Source organism: Phlebotomus argentipes, unplaced genomic scaffold (genome assembly GCF_947086385.1).
Source record: "Phlebotomus argentipes unplaced genomic scaffold, Phlebotomus argentipes genome assembly contig_15, whole genome shotgun sequence".
In the NCBI taxonomy this organism is placed as follows: Eukaryota; Metazoa; Arthropoda; class Insecta; order Diptera; family Psychodidae; genus Phlebotomus; species Phlebotomus argentipes.
In genome coordinates this window covers 3,931,190-3,953,235 of record NW_026776181.1, presented here as the reverse complement: position 1 = coordinate 3,953,235, position 22,046 = coordinate 3,931,190, and the positions used below count along the sequence as shown (strand labels likewise).

Here is a 22,046-nt window from a genome sequence, read left to right as displayed (position 1 = left end):
TATATTCCACATTGTGCCACTGGAAGCTGTGGAACGTGGAAGTCTGGTGTGAAGGCTGCGCGAAAGTCGTCGGGCGACCGCGAGTTGGATTTCATTTTCACATAATCTCTCGATATTGCGTGAGGAAGAGTCCTCCTCGAGGTGACCAGTGCGTGCACGCGTGCGTTTGGCAGTGCGATAAACAATGGATAGCAGTCCAATTGTGATCACAGACGACGAGGACGTGAATATGGGAAGTGGGACAGCAATGGACGACGATCTCCTGCCCCAAGACAGCCTCTCGTGAGTTGTTTTGCTCCGCTTTGTTTGCCTGTGAGGGGGCTGGAATTCTCCACCCGCTAACCCACTTTGGGCGGCCATGCTAACGGGGTTGAATGACTGACGCTGGTGGTTCGAATGCTATTTTGAGCCACAGACGACCGACTTTGTCTCTTCTGCATTTTTTTCCGCTCCGGGGAGACTCCCGGACGTCCTCCGCATTGGAGATTTCCATGATTCAGTGTGCTCGGCACACGGAGTGGATGACCTTTCTCCACGCCACACACAAAGAGCTGGGAAGTGGAGTGATATTTTTCTTTTTGGGAACACTGCGTGGGCTTCCCCAAAGCGCAGAGCGATCTGTGCGGTGACTTCAGACAACCGGTACCAGCGACTGACTCATGCTCGCGCCTCACAGACTTCCCAGGTGTTTTTCCATCACCCACTAATCTTACGCGCTGTTTTGCTCTCCGCCAGGCTCGCCGAGAAGAAGAAGGATCTGGGCAATGAGCAATACAAGATCAAGAACTACGGCGCAGCTCTCAAACTGTACTCCGATGCCATCTCGCTGTGCCCCAACTTGCCGGCCTTCTTCGGCAATCGCGCCGCCTGCCACATGATGCTGGGCGACTACAAGCAGGCCCTCAGCGACGCCAGGCAGGCCATCGACTTGGATCCGGGCTTCGAGAAGGGCTTCATCCGCATCGCCAAGTGCTGCCTCATGTTGGGTGAGTCCCGGGCATCCCTCGAGACAGGCGCTCGCCAATGTTTGCCGCCAATTATCACCAATTAGCTGGTGAATCACTTACACTTGCGTCAAATTCACTGGAAAAGTATTCGCTCTAATGTCTTTAGAGAGACACGAATTAGTGAACAATGCTAATGATGAGGAACTCACACAATTCCTGACCAACGGAATAAAACCCCAATTGAGCATCTATTTTGGTCCAGAGCGGCATTCTAAGTGAAAATCAATAGTACACCTTTTGCCGCTAAGGTCAAAAGTGTAACTCGATGCGGAGAAAGGGGACAATTGTCCTTCCTCGCAAGCACTTATAAATACGCTTCTGTATTCCCTATCAATACTTTAGTAACCACGCAGAATTTCTTAGGCCAATCGATAGCCAGAGCGCAGATAAAGGAGTGTCATGTGAATTTGCTGTAAATTATCTATTAATTTCTCTGACACTCGTTATCGATCTTAGAAATTTTCAAACAAGGCGTAAATTCTTTCATCGCGTCACAAGAGATTTTTTTTGATTGGGCGATAAAATCATTTAACGCAAATTATACAAGGTAATTTAGATCAGAAATGTGTGAGAGATTGTAGCGAAAATGGGCTTTTTTTTAAATTGATAAGGCAGATAATTAAATTGGTTGACGTGGAAAAAGTGTTGTGAATTAGAAAAATGCGAATTATCCATCTTTCGCATGGCAGAATTTCTTATCAGTTTCTCATGTGATTTCAGGCAATTGCGGTGAGAGATTAATTTTCTACTTCCTGCCATAATTTGTTGGAAATTCAATGCTAAACTCTCCCACTGAGAATTTTTAATGGGCGTTTGAAGATTGGACGAAAAGGGAGGAGAAAATGAATTTCATCGTCATAAATCATGAAGAAGCACATTTCTTCCAATGATGAAATAATATATTTCCCTACTCAAATTGTCGAATGATGGGAGAATTTCTTCCTCGTGGCCATGAAAATTGATGGAAGAAAAACAGAATTTTTTATTCAAATGATGCAAACAACAAACAAAGCGAGAGAAGTCAAAATAGTATCTTATCAAGGCTTGGGAGTGAAAATCACGATGCTCTCAAATTAACACGCAAGTTTACGCAAGAAAATTCAGACTCCAAATATTTCCACAAATCATCTTTTCTGCCTCAACCTTGACATTCAATTGCTTTCATAGTTGGGATTTTGGTGGTGAAAAGTCTCGTCAATTGGGATAAAATTAGGTGTTCTTTGAGACAAATTCTCAGTGACGATCTTAAAAGCTAAATGAATGTCTGATGATCTATTTTTGCCACCTTCTCACGATGACGACACACAGACTTTAAAATCTTCTTGGCGCGGAAGAAGAGTGTGTCTTTCTTTAAATGTCCAATTAAAAAATCCCTCTTCCATCTTCAAGGCAAAATGCGGATATTTTTGCATTGAACTCTTGAATGTTTTTCCTGCAAAAAAGTCAAATTCATATTGTAAGAGTTTACTTTATTGGTTTGAGGAAATACAAATAGACTTTCTGAACAATCACGAAATGCAAGGCGCAAAAAAAATCCACTTTGTGTGTACAAAATACAGTGAGAGAGAGAAAAGGAAAAGATGTTTTTCAATGCCATGTAGTTTTACATAGCAAAATAATAATCTTTCTACAAGTTGAAATGCAGGCGGTGTTGATTGGTAATTTCCCAAACGATTCAAATGGGCGTTTGTGAATAAATAATTACCAACTTGCAAATGAATTCATATTGAAATTGTGCAATATTAGACTTTTGAATTTGTAGTGAATCCATAATTTCTCAGGAAAATCATATTTGGAGAGGACAATAATTGACATTTTTCCAGTGTTTGGCTTTCATTTGTATATATCGAATGGAGTGTTATTGATTTTACTGCGAATGTTGTCCTTGGACCAAAATAAACGCTTTGTCCAGGTGAAATCTATTTTCATCTCTGCACAGGTAGCGATTTAAATTTGAGCTGCAATCCGAAGGTTAATGAATTCAATTGAATAATTTACTATTTTAACTCTCTGCCATGATATTCTATCTATCAGAATCAGATTTGTTCGAAAATATGCTACAGATTCGTGAAAATGTAATTCTGCAGAATTTACACAATATTTTTCCACCTTCATTCAGTCATTTGACGCTAGAAATGTGAATTGAACTAATTCTATTCGGTCAAGTGGGCAATCTTGTGATAAGAAAGGCTATTGCTTGCGTTGCTAATGCCTTTGCTGTTGGATTTTTCTCCGCAGGAGATCTCGTGGGCACTGAGCAGGCGGTGAAGGCGCTGCTGAACCTGGAGCCAAAGAGCGCAGCCCTGAATGCGGAGATGCAGGGTGTGCAGCAGCTGCGCGAGCTGGAGGCCAAGAGTATGATCTCGTATGAGAGGAAGGACTTTCGCACGACCGTGTTCCAGATGGACAGCGCCCTGAAGATCGCGCCCGCGTGCCAGCGCTTTCGACTGCTCAAGGCGGAGTGTCTGGCGCTGCTGGGACGCGTGGATGAGGCGAATGACATCGCTGTGAACGTGATGAAGACGGACTCCACGGCCGCCGATGCGGTGTACGTGCGTGGACTTTGTCTGTACTTCCAGGACAACCTGGACAAGAGTGTAATACACTTCCAGCGTACGTTGTCGCTGGATCCGGATCACCAGAAGGCGAAAGTATGGCGCGTGAAGACGCGACAGCTGAAGGAGCGTAAGGATCGCGGTACGGAGCTGTTCAAGGCGGGGAAGTTCAGGGAGGCGCACTCGGCGTATTCGGAGGCGCTGAAAATTGACGAGATGAATAAGGAGGTAAACAGCAAGTTGTACTACAATCGGGCGCTCATGTCGTACAAGTTGGATCTGCGAAAGGACGCCGTGCGCGACTGCAATGCGGTGCTGAACATCAAGAGTGACTACTTGAAGGCGATTCTCCTGCGTGCCAAATGTCACACTGAGCTGGAGCTGTACGAGGAGGCGGTGCGGGATTACGAGCAGGCGCTCAAGGTGGAGAAGACCAGTGAGATCAAGAATATGCTGCGAGACGCCAAATTGGCGCTGAAGCGATCGAAGAGGAAGGACTACTACAAGATCCTCGGCGTGGGCAAGAATGCCACGGATGATGAGATAAAGAAGGCGTACCGAAAGCGAGCTCTCATCCATCATCCGGATCGACATGCCAATTCCACGGATGACGAGAAGAAGGAGCAGGAGAAGAAATTCAAGGAAGTGGGACAGGCGTACTCGGTGCTGTCGGATCCGCAGAAGAAGGCGCGATATGACAATGGACAGGATATCGATGAGTCCGGAATGGATTTTGATCCCACTGAGGCGTTCCAGCGATTCTTCTTCTCCTCAAACAGCGGCTCCTTCAATTTCCATTTCCAATAGATGTCAGACTGGGCAAGACCTCTGTGAGCGTTAAAGTCAAAATTCCAAAACCTCTCCCACATTTACACTAAATTCCCACGTTGTATTCTCTCGTACCGGGGCGCCTCTTGATGCGCCAGATATTCAATTAGAAATTGCCTGTAATTAAGCAATTCATTGATGGAACATAGAAATAAAGATGGATAAATGGAAGTCACTTCGGTGTTCATTGACCTTTGGCCTCATTACTCAATCATCGATCCATTGTATGGAGATTCAGCACTGTTGCATGCGTGGGTATTGGCTTCACGCGGGAAAATCACAGTAAAATGGAAATCGAAATGAAATTTTGGACTGTGGATTTGAGCTGAAATCTCGCTGAAACATCATTCCATGAAGCACGAAACCGTGAAACACGAAGCCACGAAACACGAAGCGAGACAAAAGCAGACGCAGCAAGGAAGAAACGCCAGTGTTGAAACATGGCAAAACCCGTAATAAAAAGACATTGCAATTTAATTTTTATGTATTATTTATTATTCTTGTTTTCTTCAGTTTTTTAATCTTTTATATATTTGCATTATATTTTATTTTATATGTACAAAATATACAGAAGGTACAATATTTCAATATTATTTTATTATAATGATCACAATTAACTTTTCATTTTCTCTTTATCATTTTTACTTTTACATAATAATATTTATTAAATCTTCTACGAGGCTTTTTATCTTTTTCTCATTTTCCTCTTCAACTGCTATTGATCGGGAAAAAACATAATTTGTTTTGTTACTTCTTCTCATCAAGAAAAACTAAATAAAATTGGTGAATAAATCGTTGAAAAAAAATTTAGTGAAAGAATATGAGAAAAATTACACCAAAAAAAGAGTGACACAAAGGTAGAAAAATGAATTTCTATGGGTAATTTTTATGCATTTCTTTTTAGTAGCTTTGTGTTGTCCATCGTTCTAATCAATTACATAATGTTCCTCTATTTATTATATTTCTTGCAATATATTATAGGGTTTTTCTTGTTACGTTAATTCGCTATCTAACTTTCTTCTTGTTGTTTTTTCTCCACTTTAATTTTTAAACTTCTTTATGCATTTTTACCTCTTTTTCTCAATAGTTTTTTAATATTGTTATATTAATAGTTTTTACTTGTAATTTTTTCATCTCTTTATAATATTTGTTTCTTCTTACGCAAATATTTATATTGTAAATATTATAACTTACAGCATTTTATTCACTTTTTACTTTTCATCTTCTAATTTTATAGATTTGCAATTTTTTCTCTTCTTCTCTTTTCTGTACAAAGAAGATTTCCACTTGTTTTTTTTTATACAGTTAACATAAAAACAAATTTTTTTTCCAATAAATTTTTACTTCTACCATTCTCACTGCCTTCTCGACACTTTCCAGGTTCTCTCTAAACTACTAAAGAATTTTACTTCACTTTTGCAACTACGAAAAAACTTGTTTTACGACTGTGATTTTTTTTTTGGATTCTCTTTATTAACTCTTTCTGCACAAAAATGCTCTACATTTCTAATTTTGTATTTCATGATTTTTCTTCTACACCTCTTTCTCCCTCTTTCAACTCATCTTCCTTCCAATTCAGTGAGCTTTTAAGTAGTAAAAAGAAAAGTGAAACAATGCGAAAACTTCACTTTCACAAGCATCAATTTTCGGGATGAAAATGTGGGAAAATTCGCCAATTGATAAATTTCAAGTAAAGAAAATCATTAGAAAAATCATAAGTAAATATTTAAATTTCCCTCCGCCGAAACTTCCTCTCTTGTTTTCTTTTTTTGCTTTTCTTTCAACACAGAAAAAAGACTTGGTTTTGCAATGCAAAAATATAGAAAATAAAAGTCATCTTCTTAGAAAATAGTACATGTAAAAAAGTTGCTTCTCTCTCTCTTTTCAAATCTACAAACTAAACAAGATTAAATTAATTCCTCAGTTAATTCTACATCATTAGAAAATAATATATTAAGAAATATTTACACAGGGACTTAGATTTATTTTATACACCGGACATTATTTTTTTTGCTTCATCTCTCTAAAATTTACAAAACTTACAAGATTTTTCTGCTTAAATTCTTTTTACATTCGCCATTTGTGTGTGTGTGTGTTTTTCCTTTTTCTTCATCTACATTATTTTGCAAAAAAGAACTCATCTCGCGCTCATCTTTCAATAGTGAAACTTTTTTTTTACCTCATTTTCCTCCCTCTTCCTTCAAATTCTTGTATTTTTTCTGTTTATGGATAAATGATTTCTTTTCTTTTATTTTTGTTACCTTGTTTCATATCTTCACGACTTCTATTGTAAATCTGTAATGCATCTTTTTTTTCTCTCACTTCTAAGCAGCCTCCGCAGAGGAAGAAATAACAATAAATCTATTTGGTGGTATGAGTTTTAAAGACATTCTGCACTTCTAAACATAAAATATTCCTACCCTTTTACTTTCTCTTTTTTCTTCTTTAACTATTTTGTTTTCTTATTACTTGCTTTTCACGGTTATTCTTTAAATTGTAGAAACTTTTTCAAAGATTGAGTGTGTGACTGTTAAATGATTTTTTGTCTGGGGTAAATGTTTGTAAAAGTGTGTGACCAAGAAAAACTACACTTCATGTTATTTACTCAAAGGAAACTCTCTCTTTCTTGCTCTTCATCATGCTGTAAATAATCTACTTGTTGCTTACTTTTTCTGCTTTTTTTTCTTAAATATTTTTCTCTTGACTCTCTACACATGTGACATTACGTTTAAAACTTGATGAATTACTTTGCTTTTTTTTCCTTAATAAGAATGAGATCAAATATCGTAGTTTGTCCTTTCATCATCCATCAACTTTTGGCTCCCTTTCTTTCTATCTTTTTCTCCACTTCTTCTTCATCGTCAAATTTTATGTGTGTATTGTCTGCGCATCGCGAGATTCATCCTTCAACACAGCGCGTTTCTCTAGACCGTCGCAATGACAATCAGAAGATGAGCAATGTCAGCCACGCGGTGAAGGAGATCCGGTGCAATTCGGGCCAAATTGTCATTGGCAAAGTCACATGAGGGAAAGATGTGCACCACATACGCAGCCTGTTGACTGCCCGGCGCCGCGATGTTCACAATGCCGGCCGCTTGCTTCTGCTGCAAATACGTGATGAAGCCCGACTGCAGATTCTTCGATTGCTGCAGCACATCCAGGTGGTCACGACCACAGGGCAGAGCCAGAAGCATGCAGTGCTCATTGTCCGTCTGCCACGAAACAGAGAGAAACAGTTTAGAATTCACAGCACACAAACACTTTAGCAGCTATTGCTTAAATCACTCACCTGCATCTTTCGCGCCACTCCCTCCAGCTGTGTCTGCTCCAGACGCATCCTCTGGGCAATCCTCAGCGGTGGTGTGGAGCCATCACTGTTGCACGGCAGCGAATCGCCCGCCACTTGAGGATTGCCAAACACAAAGTGCATCTGCACGGCCGCCTGGTCGTTCTTCAGCGCCAGCAATCCCTGCCACATCACCGGATACCGCTGCAGCAGCATCAGCAGCGAGTCCGCTTGCGGTGGCACTTGACTGGCATGAGGTGGAGTTGCCGCTTGCAAATTGCGTCCCGTCGGCGCTGGCATGGCTGGCACCAGAGTCCCATGACTCGGCATATTGGCATGGCCTGAAGGAAAGAGAGAAGAACAATCAGTTCTCCCCACAAACGCCCCATCTCCGTCACGAGGACACTCACTTGGAATAGAGGCTCGATTCTCACGCTCCTTGTCACGCTCCCTCTGCTCACGCTCGCGCTCCAGCGTCTTGGGATGCTGCGAGTACATGTGGGACAGATTTGTCGGGGTGGTCGGCACACTTGGGGCTCCATAGTTTGTCGGTGGATGACTCATGGGAGCCACAACGCTGTGTGACGACGGTCGATGTGCCGGCGGTGGTTCAGCGGGCAATGGACGCGCCGCCGCTGACTCATAGTAACTCCTGGCGCCGGCATCCGGATAGTGAGGATGAGGTATTCTCGTGCCGGACACGTACACTTGAGCCACTTGCGGTGAATCTGCACAAGTGCGGATGATTAGCGGAATTCCTGGCAGTTTGCCAAATGAGACTCTCTTACCAGTTGCACGATCCTGCGGACTCTGCAGACTGTGAGGAACAGCAGTGGTTGTTCGAGGTCCACTAGCAGGACGTCTCAGCTCCAGTGGCGGACTGGCCACCGAAGTGTCGTCCATCTCTGAGATTTCACTCTTCTGATCTGCCGCTCCCGGAAGCATTGGTGATCTACAAAATATGCCACATTAAATCCTCACATTCTATGATTTGATTAATCATGACAAAACATACCTTGGCATATGATATGGAATTCGGGCTCCATGATTCAGGGCTTCCTGCGCTCTAATGTACTGATGATGGTACATCATGATGTGATGATCTCTGGGCACTCCGCGCAGTGGAACAGGTGGATATGGTCCTTCTCCCTGCAATAAAGACAACGACACACACACACACATTAGCATCGCTTAATTGAGAAGCAAATCACATCCTCAAACTGAAGCAAACATCTCAAGAGTGGAAAGAGACATTTACCGGAGTTATCGGAGATGCCTGCTGATGAGCAGGTGGAGGACTCTGTGATCGTGTCAATCCATAGCCACTCATTTCATTGTGCTACAGATTATATTGTGACAATGAGAGCAGCGTCCAGGAAGATTAAATATGACAATTGTTATTCCAAACATCTAAAATACACTGTTGATAAGAGACAAAGAACAGTGTTTTACTCACCAGACTAGCTTCAAAGGCAGGAACTGGCAGACCAGCTTGCAGGATGTGACCACGAGCCTGTCCTTGTGGACTGATCGGAGGCACAGTGACCCGAGAACTGCTGGCTCCTGTGAAACACAACAACAACACACTGTCAGTACGACATTCTTCGCGACTGAGAAAAACACACAGTTCTCACCTGTAACAATCGGTTGTTGACTGCTGAGATGTGGCTGCTTGGGCGGTGGACTGGCCACGGCACCGGTCAGGATCTGTGGCGACTGATGCAATCCCATGACGCCCTTGTTCTGTGGCGGCATTCCGGGTGGCAAAATCTGTGCCGTCGCCGTCTGAATGTGCTTCGTCGCCTGATGAGCCACACTCGGCGCCACGTTGGCCATCATGTGCTGCTGCTGCTGCGGCGTCGCCTGGCCGACCGACTGACCCAGATGCAGAGGCTGCTGCTGTGGCGGCGCCTGCTGTTGCTTCACCACCAGATGATGCTTCTGAGACGCCATGGCGTGCTGCTGCTTGGCCAACTGCTGCTGATGGTGCTGCTGAATCTGCTGCTGCACTTGCATATGCTGCTGCTGTTGCTTTGTCAGATTTGCCACCGATGGTGACTGAATCTGAGGAGGAGGAGGCGATGGCTGAATCACCTTTCCACTCTGCAACACAGTAGCATAGCCCGTTGGCGGTGGCTGAGGCATCATCTTCCCACCATGGATAACCATCTGAGATGTCTGTTGTTGTTGCTGCTGTTGCGGTGACGCTGACGCTTGACTCTGACCACCCTTCTGGCCCAGGTGAATGGGCTGCGGTTGGTTCTGAGCCGATGGTTGTGTCTGCTGCTGTGTTATTGTGATTTGCTGCTTCATCGGCGACGGATGCTGCACCACACGCGGCGACAGTGTCGCTCCAGGCGATGCAGAACTCACCGGAGGCACGTTTATGATCAGATTGTGTGGCATTCCGGGTGGACCAGGTGGTTTGCCTTGCGCCTGTGGCGGTCCCAGATTCTGATGCATCTTCCCCTGCTGATTCTGCATCACCACACTCGGCGTTGGCTGAGGAGGAGCGCTCTGCTGAACTGGCTGTGGCGCCTTCATATGCACCTGCTGCGGCTGGGCAGCCATAGACGTCGGTGGCATGTGATACTGTGTCTGTTGAGGTGGCGCCTGAACGCCCGGATGTGGTTTGGACATCGTCTGTATCACAATGGGCTTCATGGTGGCCTGAGAGTTCAGCATGTGCGCCTTCAGCGGGTGAGTTCTCGGCGGCTGAGACTGCTGCTGTGGCGAAGAACTCGTGATGATGGTGGCCGCCGAGGAGGTAGGATGGACAGAGATGGGCGCTGACACTGGCATCGGCAGTGGAATTGACACATTCGTCACCGTTGTCGATCCAATTTGCTTCCCAACGAATCCCTGTGACACCACAGACACCGTCGCCACGTTGGGATTTGGCTGTGGCATTGGGTGCTGCGGTGGCGGCAGAGGAATTTGCTGCATCTGAGATTGAGACATTTGCTGTTGAGGCGGAATGTGTGGCTCCTGATGGACTTGAGGCTTCACCTCAGGCTGCTTCAATGGCATTCCCTTTGCCATCTGCTGCTTGGCCATCATTTGCTGCACTGCTTGATTGGCATTTCTTGGCACCGGAATGTACTGTCCCTCCTTGCTCTGGCGCATCATCATCAACTCTCCAGTGACTGGATCAATGAGAGTAGTTGAGGCGTCATTTGGCACAACACCAGGAATTGGTTGTGGCACCATTTCCGGCTTCATGGGCTGCTCATGAACCACTGTTTTCACCTTTTCAGTTGACAAATTCTCAGGCTGAGGCTGTTCCAACTTCTTCACCTCCACAACAACCTGTTTCTCCTCTGCCATCATCGATTCACTGTCCATCTTCCTCTCCTCACTGCTATCCGTGGAAGTCTCTGAGAGCTTTCTGTCCTTATTTCGACTCGTTCTGTTTGCTCTCGGCGATTTTCTCACATCCACATTTGACACCTTCTCCGGCACAATCGGCTTCACAGCCACAACAGGAGCTGGAGACATATTCATGGTGCTCCTCGTGGTCCTGCGTGGTGGAGTTATGCTTCCTGCCTTGGGAGAATTAGCCACATTCTTCACCACATCCTCAATGATATCATCCACAGTGCTTCTGCCATCGCGCTCTTGCAAGCGTCGAGATTTTCGCGTATTGGCAGCTGGAGATGTGAAATCATCATTTGATGAGCCTCCTGATGCCGGAATCTGAGGTGGACTCGGATTAGATATCTGAGGAACACTCATATTCTCAGCAACAGGCGGTTGACTCGGCTGAGGATGCGCTATCGGCTGAACACTGCCTGGCACACTCGTAGTTGGCGGTGGAACACCAGGAGCTGGACTCTTGATGGTGAGAATAAGCCTTGGACGACCATCGTCAGCAGCGGACGCTTTCGCAACTCCCGGATTCACTTCCTCACCCGAATCCTCGTGGAATTCATAGACATCCGACTCTGAGTTCTGATTGCGAGTCTTGCGATCGGTCGTTGCAGATGTTGATGGCGTGGTCGAAGGCGACACATTGGCCACAGTGCCTCGGGTCACTCTTCCACCCTTGCGCCGATTCGCCGTCTTGCCACCTCTCCTCGTCTGCACGCCACCAGGCACCTGAGCTTCCATCGCAGCCCCCACGGAATCCGGAGACTCAATATTATTGTTATTGTTGGCTGGAACTTTCAGTGATTCCACACTAGCATTCTCTGATGTCTTCCTGCCCCTGACACCACGTCCGCGCTTCCTGGCACCGTCTCTGGCATCAGGATTGTCACAGACACCCTCATCAAACTCCTCATCACCGTCCACGACTTCTGGTTGACTCTCCTGACCGCTGATTTTGCTTTCTGCACTTTCCGCAACCAAGGGAGTCTCTTTCCGAGCATCTCCGTCAACTTTCGAGCTGTCCTGAACACTTGGACTCTCCTCAGGCCAGTCAGCGGTTTTCGTCGTGACTTCAGAGCCTTCCTCAGATGTGTCCTCCCCAGAACAAAGAGCATCGACCTTCTTGATCACCGATTCAATATTCACCTCCTTCGCCGACCAGTAATCACTGTCTTCCTTCGAGTCTTGCTCCATATGCTCATCCGTGGCACTGGACAGCTTGATGACATTCTCCTCGGTCAACAGAGACGAGCTCTCTTGCCCAGAAGAATTGCCAGACTTGATGACAGACGGAGGATCTTCCTTTGGCACTGTCTTCTCCTCTTCTTGAGCATCCAGCGATGCAGGTGGTTGATCTTTGGGAAGCTCCTTCTTCTCTGGCTCCACCTTCGCCAACTGCGGTGTTCCAGTTGGCGTTATTGTCGCTGTGGGAATCACCTGAACGCCCACCTTCATCTGACTTGGCATCGTCTGCTTCACCACCGAAGGATACATTATCGGTTGCTGGGCTTGCGGAGCCATTTTACTTGACTGACTCTGATGCATAACAATGTTGGATTGCTGCAAAATCTCCCCAGATTTGCTCACACCCTGAATTATTGATTGTTGCTGTTGTTGCTGAAGGTGTTTCTGTTGATTCACCATTTGCTGCTGAATCTGAATCTGTTGCTGCACCAAATGCTGATGCTGTTGCTGTGTCAAGTGCTGTTGTTGTTGCACCATATGTTGTTGATGATGTTGTTGTTGCTGTTGTTGCTGCTGCTGCACCAAATGCTGCTGCTGATGCTTCGCCATCATCTGCTGGTGCTGAATGATTTGCTGCTGATGCATTTGCTTCTGTTTCTGTTGCTGCATCACCTGATGATTCGGATAGTTCTGCTGTGGCAGTTGCAGAATCACGCCCTTCGACAATTTGCTATCCATCATCTCGCCAGGCTGCTGAACAGAAGACGGCTGACTCGGTGGTTTGGGAAGCTGCGTCATGATCTGTCCAGTCTGCTGAGACACAATCTTCGGTGTCACCTGAATGGCCGATGGAGCAGCTGTGGTCTGAACAACCCTCACGACAGTCTGCGGTGGCATCTCTTTGGCATGCGGCTGCGTAGCCGGTGGCTGTTGTGGCTTCTGCTGGCTCGTCATCGGCGGCTGCATCGGAGGCTGCGGCATTGGCTTGGAGATGGGCGTGAGAATTGGCGCCACGGGCACACGATTCATCATCAGATTGTTGTTCATTGGGTGCTGACCAGACGGCGACAACATCTGCCTCTGCTGTTGTTGTATCATATGTTGCGCATGGATCTGCTGTTGTTGATGATGAGTTGTCATTGCAGCTGGACTGAGTTGCTGCGGTGATTGCCTCAGAGAAGGCTCTTGTCCTCGAATAATTGTCGTCGGACTCAGTTGGGAGGAGTTCTTCCCGAATGTCTGTGGCTGAGATGGTTGTGGAGGTGGTTGTTGCTGACGCGGTGACGCCAGTCGAGGATCTCCAGCATTTCTCGGAGACATCATCACACCGATCGGCTGATAGACATAGTGAGGCTGCTCCGGAATATTGATTGTTGGCGGTTGCATGAGATACGGACCGGGAGGCCTCGGCGGTTGCTGCATCTTCTGCGGTGGCGCTTGTTGCGGCAAGAAGTGCTGAGGCTGCGGTGGTGGAGGCGGATGACCAGGCCTGATGGCATTCTGGTAGATTAGCTGTGGCCTCGGGGTGGTCATGATGTTGCTGGCACGAGTTTGAGGCGGATTTGATGTCACCACAATGGTGCCCGAAGATGCTGGCATCATCTTTACAGCCGGATTCTCCACAATGTTCGCCTGGAGTGGCTGAGGTGCTGGTGTTTCCACCAACTTCGACGGAATGGACACTTGCACTGGGATCTGAACTACCTTGGAGATTGCCACTTCTGGCTGTGACACCGGCTGACTGACAGTCTTCGTGATAACTGAAGTGCCACCTGTAGTAGGAGGAGTTGTGGTGACTTTCGGAGTTTCTGGAGTCTTCTCGAAAGAGGGCTGTTGCTTCGGAGAAGCCGGCACTTGTGCCTTCTCACTCGCTTCCTGCCGAATAGCAGCCAAGTCCACATCGGGTGTCTTTGGTGGCTGATCCAATCGCAGCCCACTGCCTCCCGACTCCTCCTCCTGCTCCTCAGTGTCCGTGTCAATCTGCAGATCATGTTCAGATTGTGGTGTGTCTGGCTTCAAGTCCAGCTCCTCCGTATTGAGACTCTGGACAGCCTTTCTCATCTCCTCAGCATCTTCCTCAGGAATTAGAGCTTCTGGCACCAGAGATGTTGGACTCTCTTCGATCACCGCGGGACTCTCATAGCAATCCGTGTAGTCTGGGGCAATTGAGGAGCCAAAGCTCTCACCAAGTAGAGCAGCCACGGCATCCTCTGTCTCCTCCTGTGATATAATCACACGAGAAGTCTTGTCATCACCCTTGCCTCCATCTGAACTCTTGGACGACAAGTCACTCTCCGGAAGATCAATCTTCTCATCCAATTCTGCACCTTTCTCCGGCTGTGCTTTGGTGAATTCCGTGCTGATGGACTTCACAGCAGACTCATGGATTGTCTCATCGACCTCACCGCCAAAGCCTGGGATGAATTTCTCAGGTTTCCTCTGCTTCGCTTCGGCATTGCCTTTCAACGATGGCAACACCTTCATCAAAGCATTCACTCTCACTTCCCTGTTGATGGACACTGAGAGATTGGCATTCTTTGACGGCGGCGGCGGCGGACTCTCTTCCAGGAGACACGGCAGACTCGGTGACTGTTTGCTCAGCTTCTGCTCATCCACCAATTTATCCACATTGCTACTATTCACCTTGGCATCCTTGGACTGATGATGTTCTCGCCTCTGGTGCTTCTCCTCCTTCGAGCGCTTCTTCTTTTTCTTCTTCTCCTTCGACCGATGTTGATCGCCCGAAGCCTCCTTCTCCTTGTCCTTGGACATCACATTCTCAATGCTATCATCACCATCGGTGAACCGGAAAACATCCATCACGTCACCACGTGATTCCTGTTTCACAGCATTTGGCATCTCATCGAATTTCGTGTCCATGTCCTTCATCAGTTGTGCTTCCAGAGCGCGTCCTGCCTCATCCAGATCGACACTGTTCTCATCCTCTTTCACCACAGCAACTGCACGAGACTTCTCACGCTCTCGACGCTTCTTCTCCTTCCTCTTGCGAGACTCATCCTTGTGGCGCTCCCGCTCAGATTGCATCGGCAAAACCGTTGAAGCAGACTTGAAGTCATCTCCAGAGATGCCTTTGGAGGGATACAGCAGAGGATTCTCCGCCTTTATCTCCTCCTTCTTGATACTCTCCGACTGCGGATCAAAGATACTGGCCATTGAGGTGGAGAGCGATGAAGGTTCCGTCTTAACCATGTCCGGAAAGGATTGAATTGTGTCGTCATCAGACAATGGTCCAAAGATATCCTCCATTTTCTCTCCTGCAATGATAAAAAAAAGGATGGCAAATTTGAGAATCAACACAATCAATCTTAAAAGTATAAACATTCTCACCTCCTTTAATGAATCCCTTCTGGTTATTATCGTACGAATCACTCATCTTCGACGACTTCTTGTTTTTCTTCACCTTTCCACTGCGCTCGTCACGGAATCTCTCCCGATTCTCGTAATCCTCCTTCGACAGCCTGTCACGTTTCTTGTCCTTGCGACTAGAGTGTTTCTTCTTCTGCTCCGGCATCACTGTATTCTTCTTAAGTTCATCAAACAGATCCAACGGTACCTGCTTCTCCATCTTCACCTCCTCCAACACTTTGATGCTCTTCTCACCACCAGAAGCCTGACTGCTTTCCGTCGGCGTGGTGGGAGGAACACTCTTCTGCCGCTTCTGCTTCTTCTTGTGCTTCTTCCTCGTGTCTGGACTGAAGAGCTGATCAAAGGGATCCTTCTGATTTGTACTGTTCACAGAGATCTCATGCTCATCGGAGGAAATGTTGCACAAGGAGTTCTTGTACAGATCTCCAGACTCATCCTTGGGCTCCATCTTGATGGCTGCCGCAGCGATAAGATCAGTTCCCATCGACTGAGTTTCTTCACTCTCACTGCGATCGAACAATTTGTTACGATTCAGCTTCTCATCAATCTCCGCCTTAACTTCCGACTTGATCTTCAAATCTGACGTGTCCATTTTCTCCTCCTTGATCTTCGACAGCGCCTCATCATCTGAACTATCCGACGCAATTCTGGTCGATCGGGAATTCTTCCTCGAAGAAATCTTCCTGCGCGGCTTCTGATGAATAGCACTGGCTTCAGAACTCTCACCATCGCACAATTCATTGATCTTCTCCCTCAACAGCGAACGTCTCATTTCAGTTTCAGAGTCAGAAATCATCTCCGTCTTCGGGATGCGATTGATTAACATCTCATCCTCACTTGAGGAGTTGATCTTCTTATGATTCATTCCCGACTTCACTGATCTGCGATCGTCCATTTCACTGTCCGTGTCATCATCCCAACTCGTGGAGCGCTTCTTCTCCTCCCTCTTCGCCCTGGACTGCTTCAGCTGCGTGAACTTCGCCTTGATCTTCTTCTCCTCCTCCTGTCTCTGCATGTTCTTGCAGCTGCGCGCCTTCACCTTGTCGTACATGGATATGTAGGTGGGTCCCTCGTCCGGAATATCGAATATGGAATGCTTCTTCGGTTCATCAGAGTCCTCAGAGTCACTGCTATTGTTCATCTTCCTTATCGACGACGACGACGAAGACGATTTGCCCTTGCGACTGTTGTCTGACGAAGAAGACGTCTTCAGAATGTTCTCATCAGTCGTTCCACGACGCTCACTTCCGGAGCGCTTCTTATTCTCACCAGACTCCTTGGATCGCATCTCGTGCTTGTTGAACTCCCCGGAAAACTCCTGTTGAGACGCATCGCTCAGAGATCGGAGTTTGTCACGCTTCTTCTCGCGCTGCTCCTTCTTATGCTGGCGCTGCTCCTCCTCACTCGATCGCATGTCCAACTGCTCCAGGAAGTTCGATCCGCGCTCAGACGGGGAACTCATGTCATGGTCGATATTGTTCATATGATGATGGTGATCATCTGTACGACTGCGATTTGACTTGGACTTGTGCTTGTCGCCACTGCTTCGCCCACTCGACTTGCGATCGCTGTCCTTTCGGTTCTCCCGGCAGCGATCCTCGCTCACGGGACGATCCTCTCCATTTTTTGTCGTCCCCGGCACGCGATGCTTGTCTTTGTGGTGCTTATTCTTCTGCCCATGTGAGTCTCGGGAAATCTCCTTGCGATCAGTTGACATCTTTCGGTGATCATTGACCGTCTTCAGGCGCTTAATCTCTTCAAGATCGTAGTTCTCCTGAGAGCTAAGGCGACGCTTATTAATGGAGCGTGATGGTGAGGAGCTTCTCGAGTTGTTCCTCTCTCGACGTTTTGCATTCACATCGTCATACTTTTCATAAGACGACGTGCTCTCGGACGAGAATTTCTCGGGATTCTCACGATTCTCCTTATCTTTGACTTGATGACGCCTCTCTTCAGCCTCGCGACGCTCATTTTCCTCACGTTCAAGTTCAGCCTTCCTCTCACTTTCCAGGCGTTCACGTTCTTCGCGATCCTTGCGCTCCTTCTCCTCTTTCTCGCGCCTTTCCTCCTCTCGACGTTTCGCCTCTTCTTCACGCTCTCGACGTTCTTTCTCCTCTGCTTCCTGGCGCTCCTTCTCTTCTCGCTCTCGCCGCTTCTCACGCTCGCGACGCTCTCTATCCTGACGAGCCTTCTCCTCACTCTCACTCCTGTCATCCTCGACAGCGTGATGCTCAGTCGGATGGTCGGTTGAGCTCTCCGTCGACGATTCACTGGCCAGTTTTCGACGATCCAGACTGTCTGGTCGACGCTTCGACTCCTCCTTAACTGTGGTGCAATTGTGGCGCTTCCCACTGTCTTCCTTCTCCGCAGACGCGGTCTGAGGTTGCTGCAAAAGTGACAAAGTTAGAATTTCATCAGACACAATGCAAAGAGTATTTGGACTCACCGAATCGTCTTGTTCATCTTTGACGAGAAAGGGTTTCGTCGTGCCGGAATTTGTACTGCCAGGCATGGAGGTGGACTTGTTGAGGACTCTGTTGGGATGCCCAGACCCCGAGGATTTCTCCTGCAGACTGATGCTCTTCGTTATGGGCGCATTCTTGGGCTTCAGCTCAGGCTGTGCTGGCGCCGGAGGCTGCGTGGTCGGCGGCTGGGCACTTGGCGTCGGCGCCGGAGGCGTCACCGGAGGCGCTGGCGCCGGCGGGTGGCTCGGGAATGGATACTGTAGCCCTTTGGCCGGTATGACCGGAGTGTTGGGCTTTGGCGTCACGGGTGACGGAGAGGGACTGTTGTAGGGCGATGACATGCCGCCGATGGGACTGTTCAGTGGCGACGCTGTGGGGTTGGCGAGACGCGTCACAGCAGCCGGTGTCGGGAAGATGGGTGGATTGGCCAGGGTGGGTGTTTTCGCACTCGGCGTCCCTGGCAATGGTGGCGTGGCGGCCTGGAATGATGTGCTTCTTGCAAAGTTGTGGTATTCTCGCGGTTCATACTTGTCCCCAATGTTCTCAAGGCGCTTTGAATCCTCGTCGAAGATGGACTTCTTGGCCAGCACAGATTTCACAATATCCGATGGCTGAACCTCATTGACATCCAAGTCAAGGAACTTGTGCCTATAGTTTGTACCCGTGCTCGTGGTGCTTCCACCGCCAGACGCAGTTCCACTCGCCGCGCTGTCAGGAAGGGTTGTCGATGCTTTTGCACCGGGATCCGGAGCTGGAGCACTGGCTGTGCTGCTCGCATGTCCAACTGCTCCACCTCCCCGATTGGCGTTGTTCCCATTCCACTTCTCGAACATCTCATCCAGCGTCTTGATGCGCTCCTCGAGACTGGGACTGCAGCTGGGCGCCACCTCGCTGTCGCTGCTGTTGGAACTCAGCGACGGCGGTCGCAGGGGACTCTCCGGCGGCTGCTCGCCAGTGGGCACCGGCGGCGCCGGGCCCGTCGGAGGCGGCGGCGGATGGTGATGGTGGTGATGATGGTGGTGGTGGCCGTGGTGCGCGTGCCCGTGATGATGGGGCACCTTTGGACTCGACGCCACGAGAATACTGTTTGGCGGTGGACTGGACAGTGAGTGCTGGAGACTAGAGGGAATGGCCGGGATGGCCGGGGTGGACGTGGTCGGAGCCACCGTGGTGGGAGTGCTCGTTGTCGCTGCACTGGCCGCGGAGGCCTGCTGGGCCGCCAAGAGGCGATTCTGGAGGTAGAATTGAGCAGAGAAGCGCGGCAGTGGCAGCAACATGGGCTCCAGGTTGTGTGGTCGCTCGCGTGGCATTCGCCTGGGCTCCGTGGGCACAACACTCTCCGGCCTCTCATCGCACAGCGGCGTTCCCGGGCGACTACCATCGGCGCTCTCACCGCCGGACGCTTCGTGACTGTGGTGAGAGTGCAGCTGATGCCCTCGACCGCGCGACGTATGATGGTCCCCATCACCAATGGAGCCCGTCTTGCGACGCTTGCACAGGACATGCGGCGTGCCATAGCTGCCTATCACTCCGTGCTCGTGATGGCGTCCACCACTGTCCGTCGATGGGCGGCGCGCGTGCGACGCCCCAGACGCCGCCAGCTTTTGGCTGCACTCAGACAGTCGCCTCACCTCCACTTTCCGGTGCGGATGGGCGGGCACTCCCTGATGGTGGTGGATCAGTGAAGATTCAAGATTATGGTTAATACTAGCATCACAGATGGAGTCACTGATTACTACATTATTATTTTGTACAATGGATGAGGAGGATTGGTGCGACACCACAGTGTCATTTGTCATCATTGTCGAATCATAGCGTATTCGCTTCTTTGGACTCATCAGCTCATCACCACTCGATGGACACTCTTCCAGCTGCTCCAGCAGCAGCACTCGCTCCTTCTGCAAGTGACGAATGTCCCCTGGACTCTTGTCACTCCTCCGCCTCCCCTCAATGCCTCCATTTCCACCCTCCAGACGCGCTGGCGGCGGAGACTCACTGCCTCCACCGGCACCTCGACTGTAGCTGGTAAACACATCTCCCGAGCCACTGTGATCGTATCCATCGCCGTCGTGCGACGCCCCAGAACCCTGACTATACTCATCGTAGTTCCTCGATCTGCGATCACTGTACTCGCCATCGTAGAAGTCCACCGTGTTGTACCGCATCACCCGCGGTCGTCCTGCCCCTCGTGGCGTCGTACTGCCAGATGATGATCTCTCCAGCACTCCAGCCACTGGACTGGCGGCACCACTGTTTCCTCCTCCCGTGATGCTTCCGTGACGACTGAAGGAGGACGTCCGCGATCGCGGTGGGCCGTCGTATCGACTGAAGCGGCCCGTGGCAGTCACCACTGTCGGCTCAAAACTCCTTGCTGCACCAGCGGGAACTGCCACGGCAGCCTGACCGTCAAAGGATGGTGTGGCATCCCTCTCGAGCGGTGCTGACTTCTTCATCTTGTCGTAAAACGCATCTTGACACTCCCGCGATGCAAAATCCACCTGCAATTTCCGTCCTCTCAACACAATTCCTCGCATCTCCTTCACCGCCAGCTGAGCATACTGGATCTGCTCGAAGAACACCAGCGCCAGTCGTCGGTCCTTGTCAATGGTGATTTGTGTCACGGGCCCGAAACGTGCAAACTGAGTGGTGAGATAAGTCTCACTCACGCTATCAGCAATCCCGTCAATCCACACACAGTTGGTCGGCATGGACTTCCCGAAACCCAATTTGATGCGATTGTTGCCCAGATGTTCTCCATCCATTTTCCGCATCGCCTTCACCACACTCACGATGTCGGCGTACTGACAGAAGGCATAGGAGGAAATGCCCTGCTTCTTCACGTCAATCTCAATGATCTCACCAAAGCTCTCAAACTGCTTCCGGATGTCCGAGCTCGTGATCTCCTTCTCGAGATTCCCAATGAACAGGGTTCGCGTGGATTTGGGGTGATATTCATCCAGTTCCGCCTCGTACGGCCTGAACTCATTGTCATCCACATCGTAACCTTGATAGGGTGCAACTTCGATTTTACAGCCGAAGAAGAGCTTGTCGTGGCTCACCTCAAGGGCCTTCTCCACGTCATCGGCCTTCTTGAAGCACACCAGGGCGTACCTGTCCGTGCTCTGGCCCACCACCTTCACCCACGTCACCTTCCCGTGCTTCTTGTACTCGTGAAAGAGGCCATCCTTGAGGGACGTGTCCGAGGATCGCGCCGGCAAATTCCTCACGCAGATCGCCAGTGGTCGATTGTCCTCACTATGAGTGGCCGGATTCCCACTGCTGCTCGATCCGGCGCCACTCTGGCCACTGCCGCGCGTCCTCGATTCACCTGGAGCATTCGGACTGCTGCTGCTGCCATGTGAATTGGACGACGAACTATTGGTACTACTGCAACTGCTTGGAGATCGTGAATGAGATCGCGAGGAGAGACTACCACCACACGGCGATTCGGAGCCAGATCGACTCTTGTTCTTCTTCTTCGTATTACTATTGCTCACGCCACTCACTGTGGACGAGGGTGTCTTGTTGATGGAGGACGCCGTCTCTGATGTCTCCGAGTTCCTCCTCTCGATCCGATGATCCAGCGCCGATCCACTCAGTGGCAAATCATATCCACCGGCCGGATCCACAGCTGACGATGCAGATGAATTGCAAACACCACTCACGCCAGCATATCGTGACGATCCTGATCCACTGATGCCACTTGAGCCAACATTTGCTGACGAATTTGACTCATACCATGAATTTGTAGGTACTCTGTGATGATTTACGGGGGCAGATCTGGAAGACAAATAACCACAGAAAACACACCCGTTAAAAACTGCAAACATTGTGTGATAAGAGAGATAATTCGTGATGTGGAAATCGAGGTTCGACAGACACGACGAGACAATTTGTCGAGAGATAAAAAAAACCACAATCCCCTCTCTTGGCTTTGATCATCCTCCAGACAGCGCCAATCACC

General features: G+C 48.8%; 2 protein-coding genes across 3 annotated transcripts in view; one reads left to right on the top strand and one right to left on the bottom strand.

Moving 5' to 3' along the window:
• The first annotated feature begins 36 nt into the window (after window positions 1–36).
• Window positions 37–4,561, top strand: LOC132261776 (dnaJ homolog subfamily C member 7-like). Its single transcript, XM_059760742.1, has 3 exons — window positions 37–282; window positions 736–986; window positions 3,246–4,561. The coding sequence occupies exons 1-3, from the start codon at window positions 185–187 to the stop codon at window positions 4,367–4,369; spliced, it is 1,473 nt and encodes a 490-aa protein (XP_059616725.1). The 5' UTR covers window positions 37–184; the 3' UTR covers window positions 4,370–4,561.
• A 1,058-nt stretch (window positions 4,562–5,619) lies between these two features.
• The window catches only part of LOC132261774 (protein split ends), a 17,509-nt gene continuing 1,082 nt past the window's right edge, over window positions 5,620–22,046 (bottom strand). The window contains exons 2-11 of one of the 2 annotated variants that reach the window (XM_059760740.1): window positions 18,064–21,862; window positions 15,579–18,003; window positions 9,311–15,505; window positions 9,133–9,239; window positions 8,935–9,015; window positions 8,692–8,825; window positions 8,465–8,628; window positions 8,087–8,404; window positions 7,680–8,017; window positions 5,620–7,602 (exon numbers count right to left, since the gene is read on the bottom strand). In XM_059760740.1, coding sequence (XP_059616723.1) covers window positions 7,315–7,602; window positions 7,680–8,017; window positions 8,087–8,404; window positions 8,465–8,628; window positions 8,692–8,825; window positions 8,935–9,015; window positions 9,133–9,239; window positions 9,311–15,505; window positions 15,579–18,003; window positions 18,064–21,862 — 13,849 coding nt within the window. In that variant the 3' untranslated portion in view covers window positions 5,620–7,314. The remainder of the gene's footprint in view (window positions 7,603–7,679; window positions 8,018–8,086; window positions 8,405–8,464; window positions 8,629–8,691; window positions 8,826–8,934; window positions 9,016–9,132; window positions 9,240–9,310; window positions 15,506–15,578; window positions 18,004–18,063; window positions 21,863–22,046) is intronic. The other variant, XM_059760741.1, reaches the window with a different exon arrangement.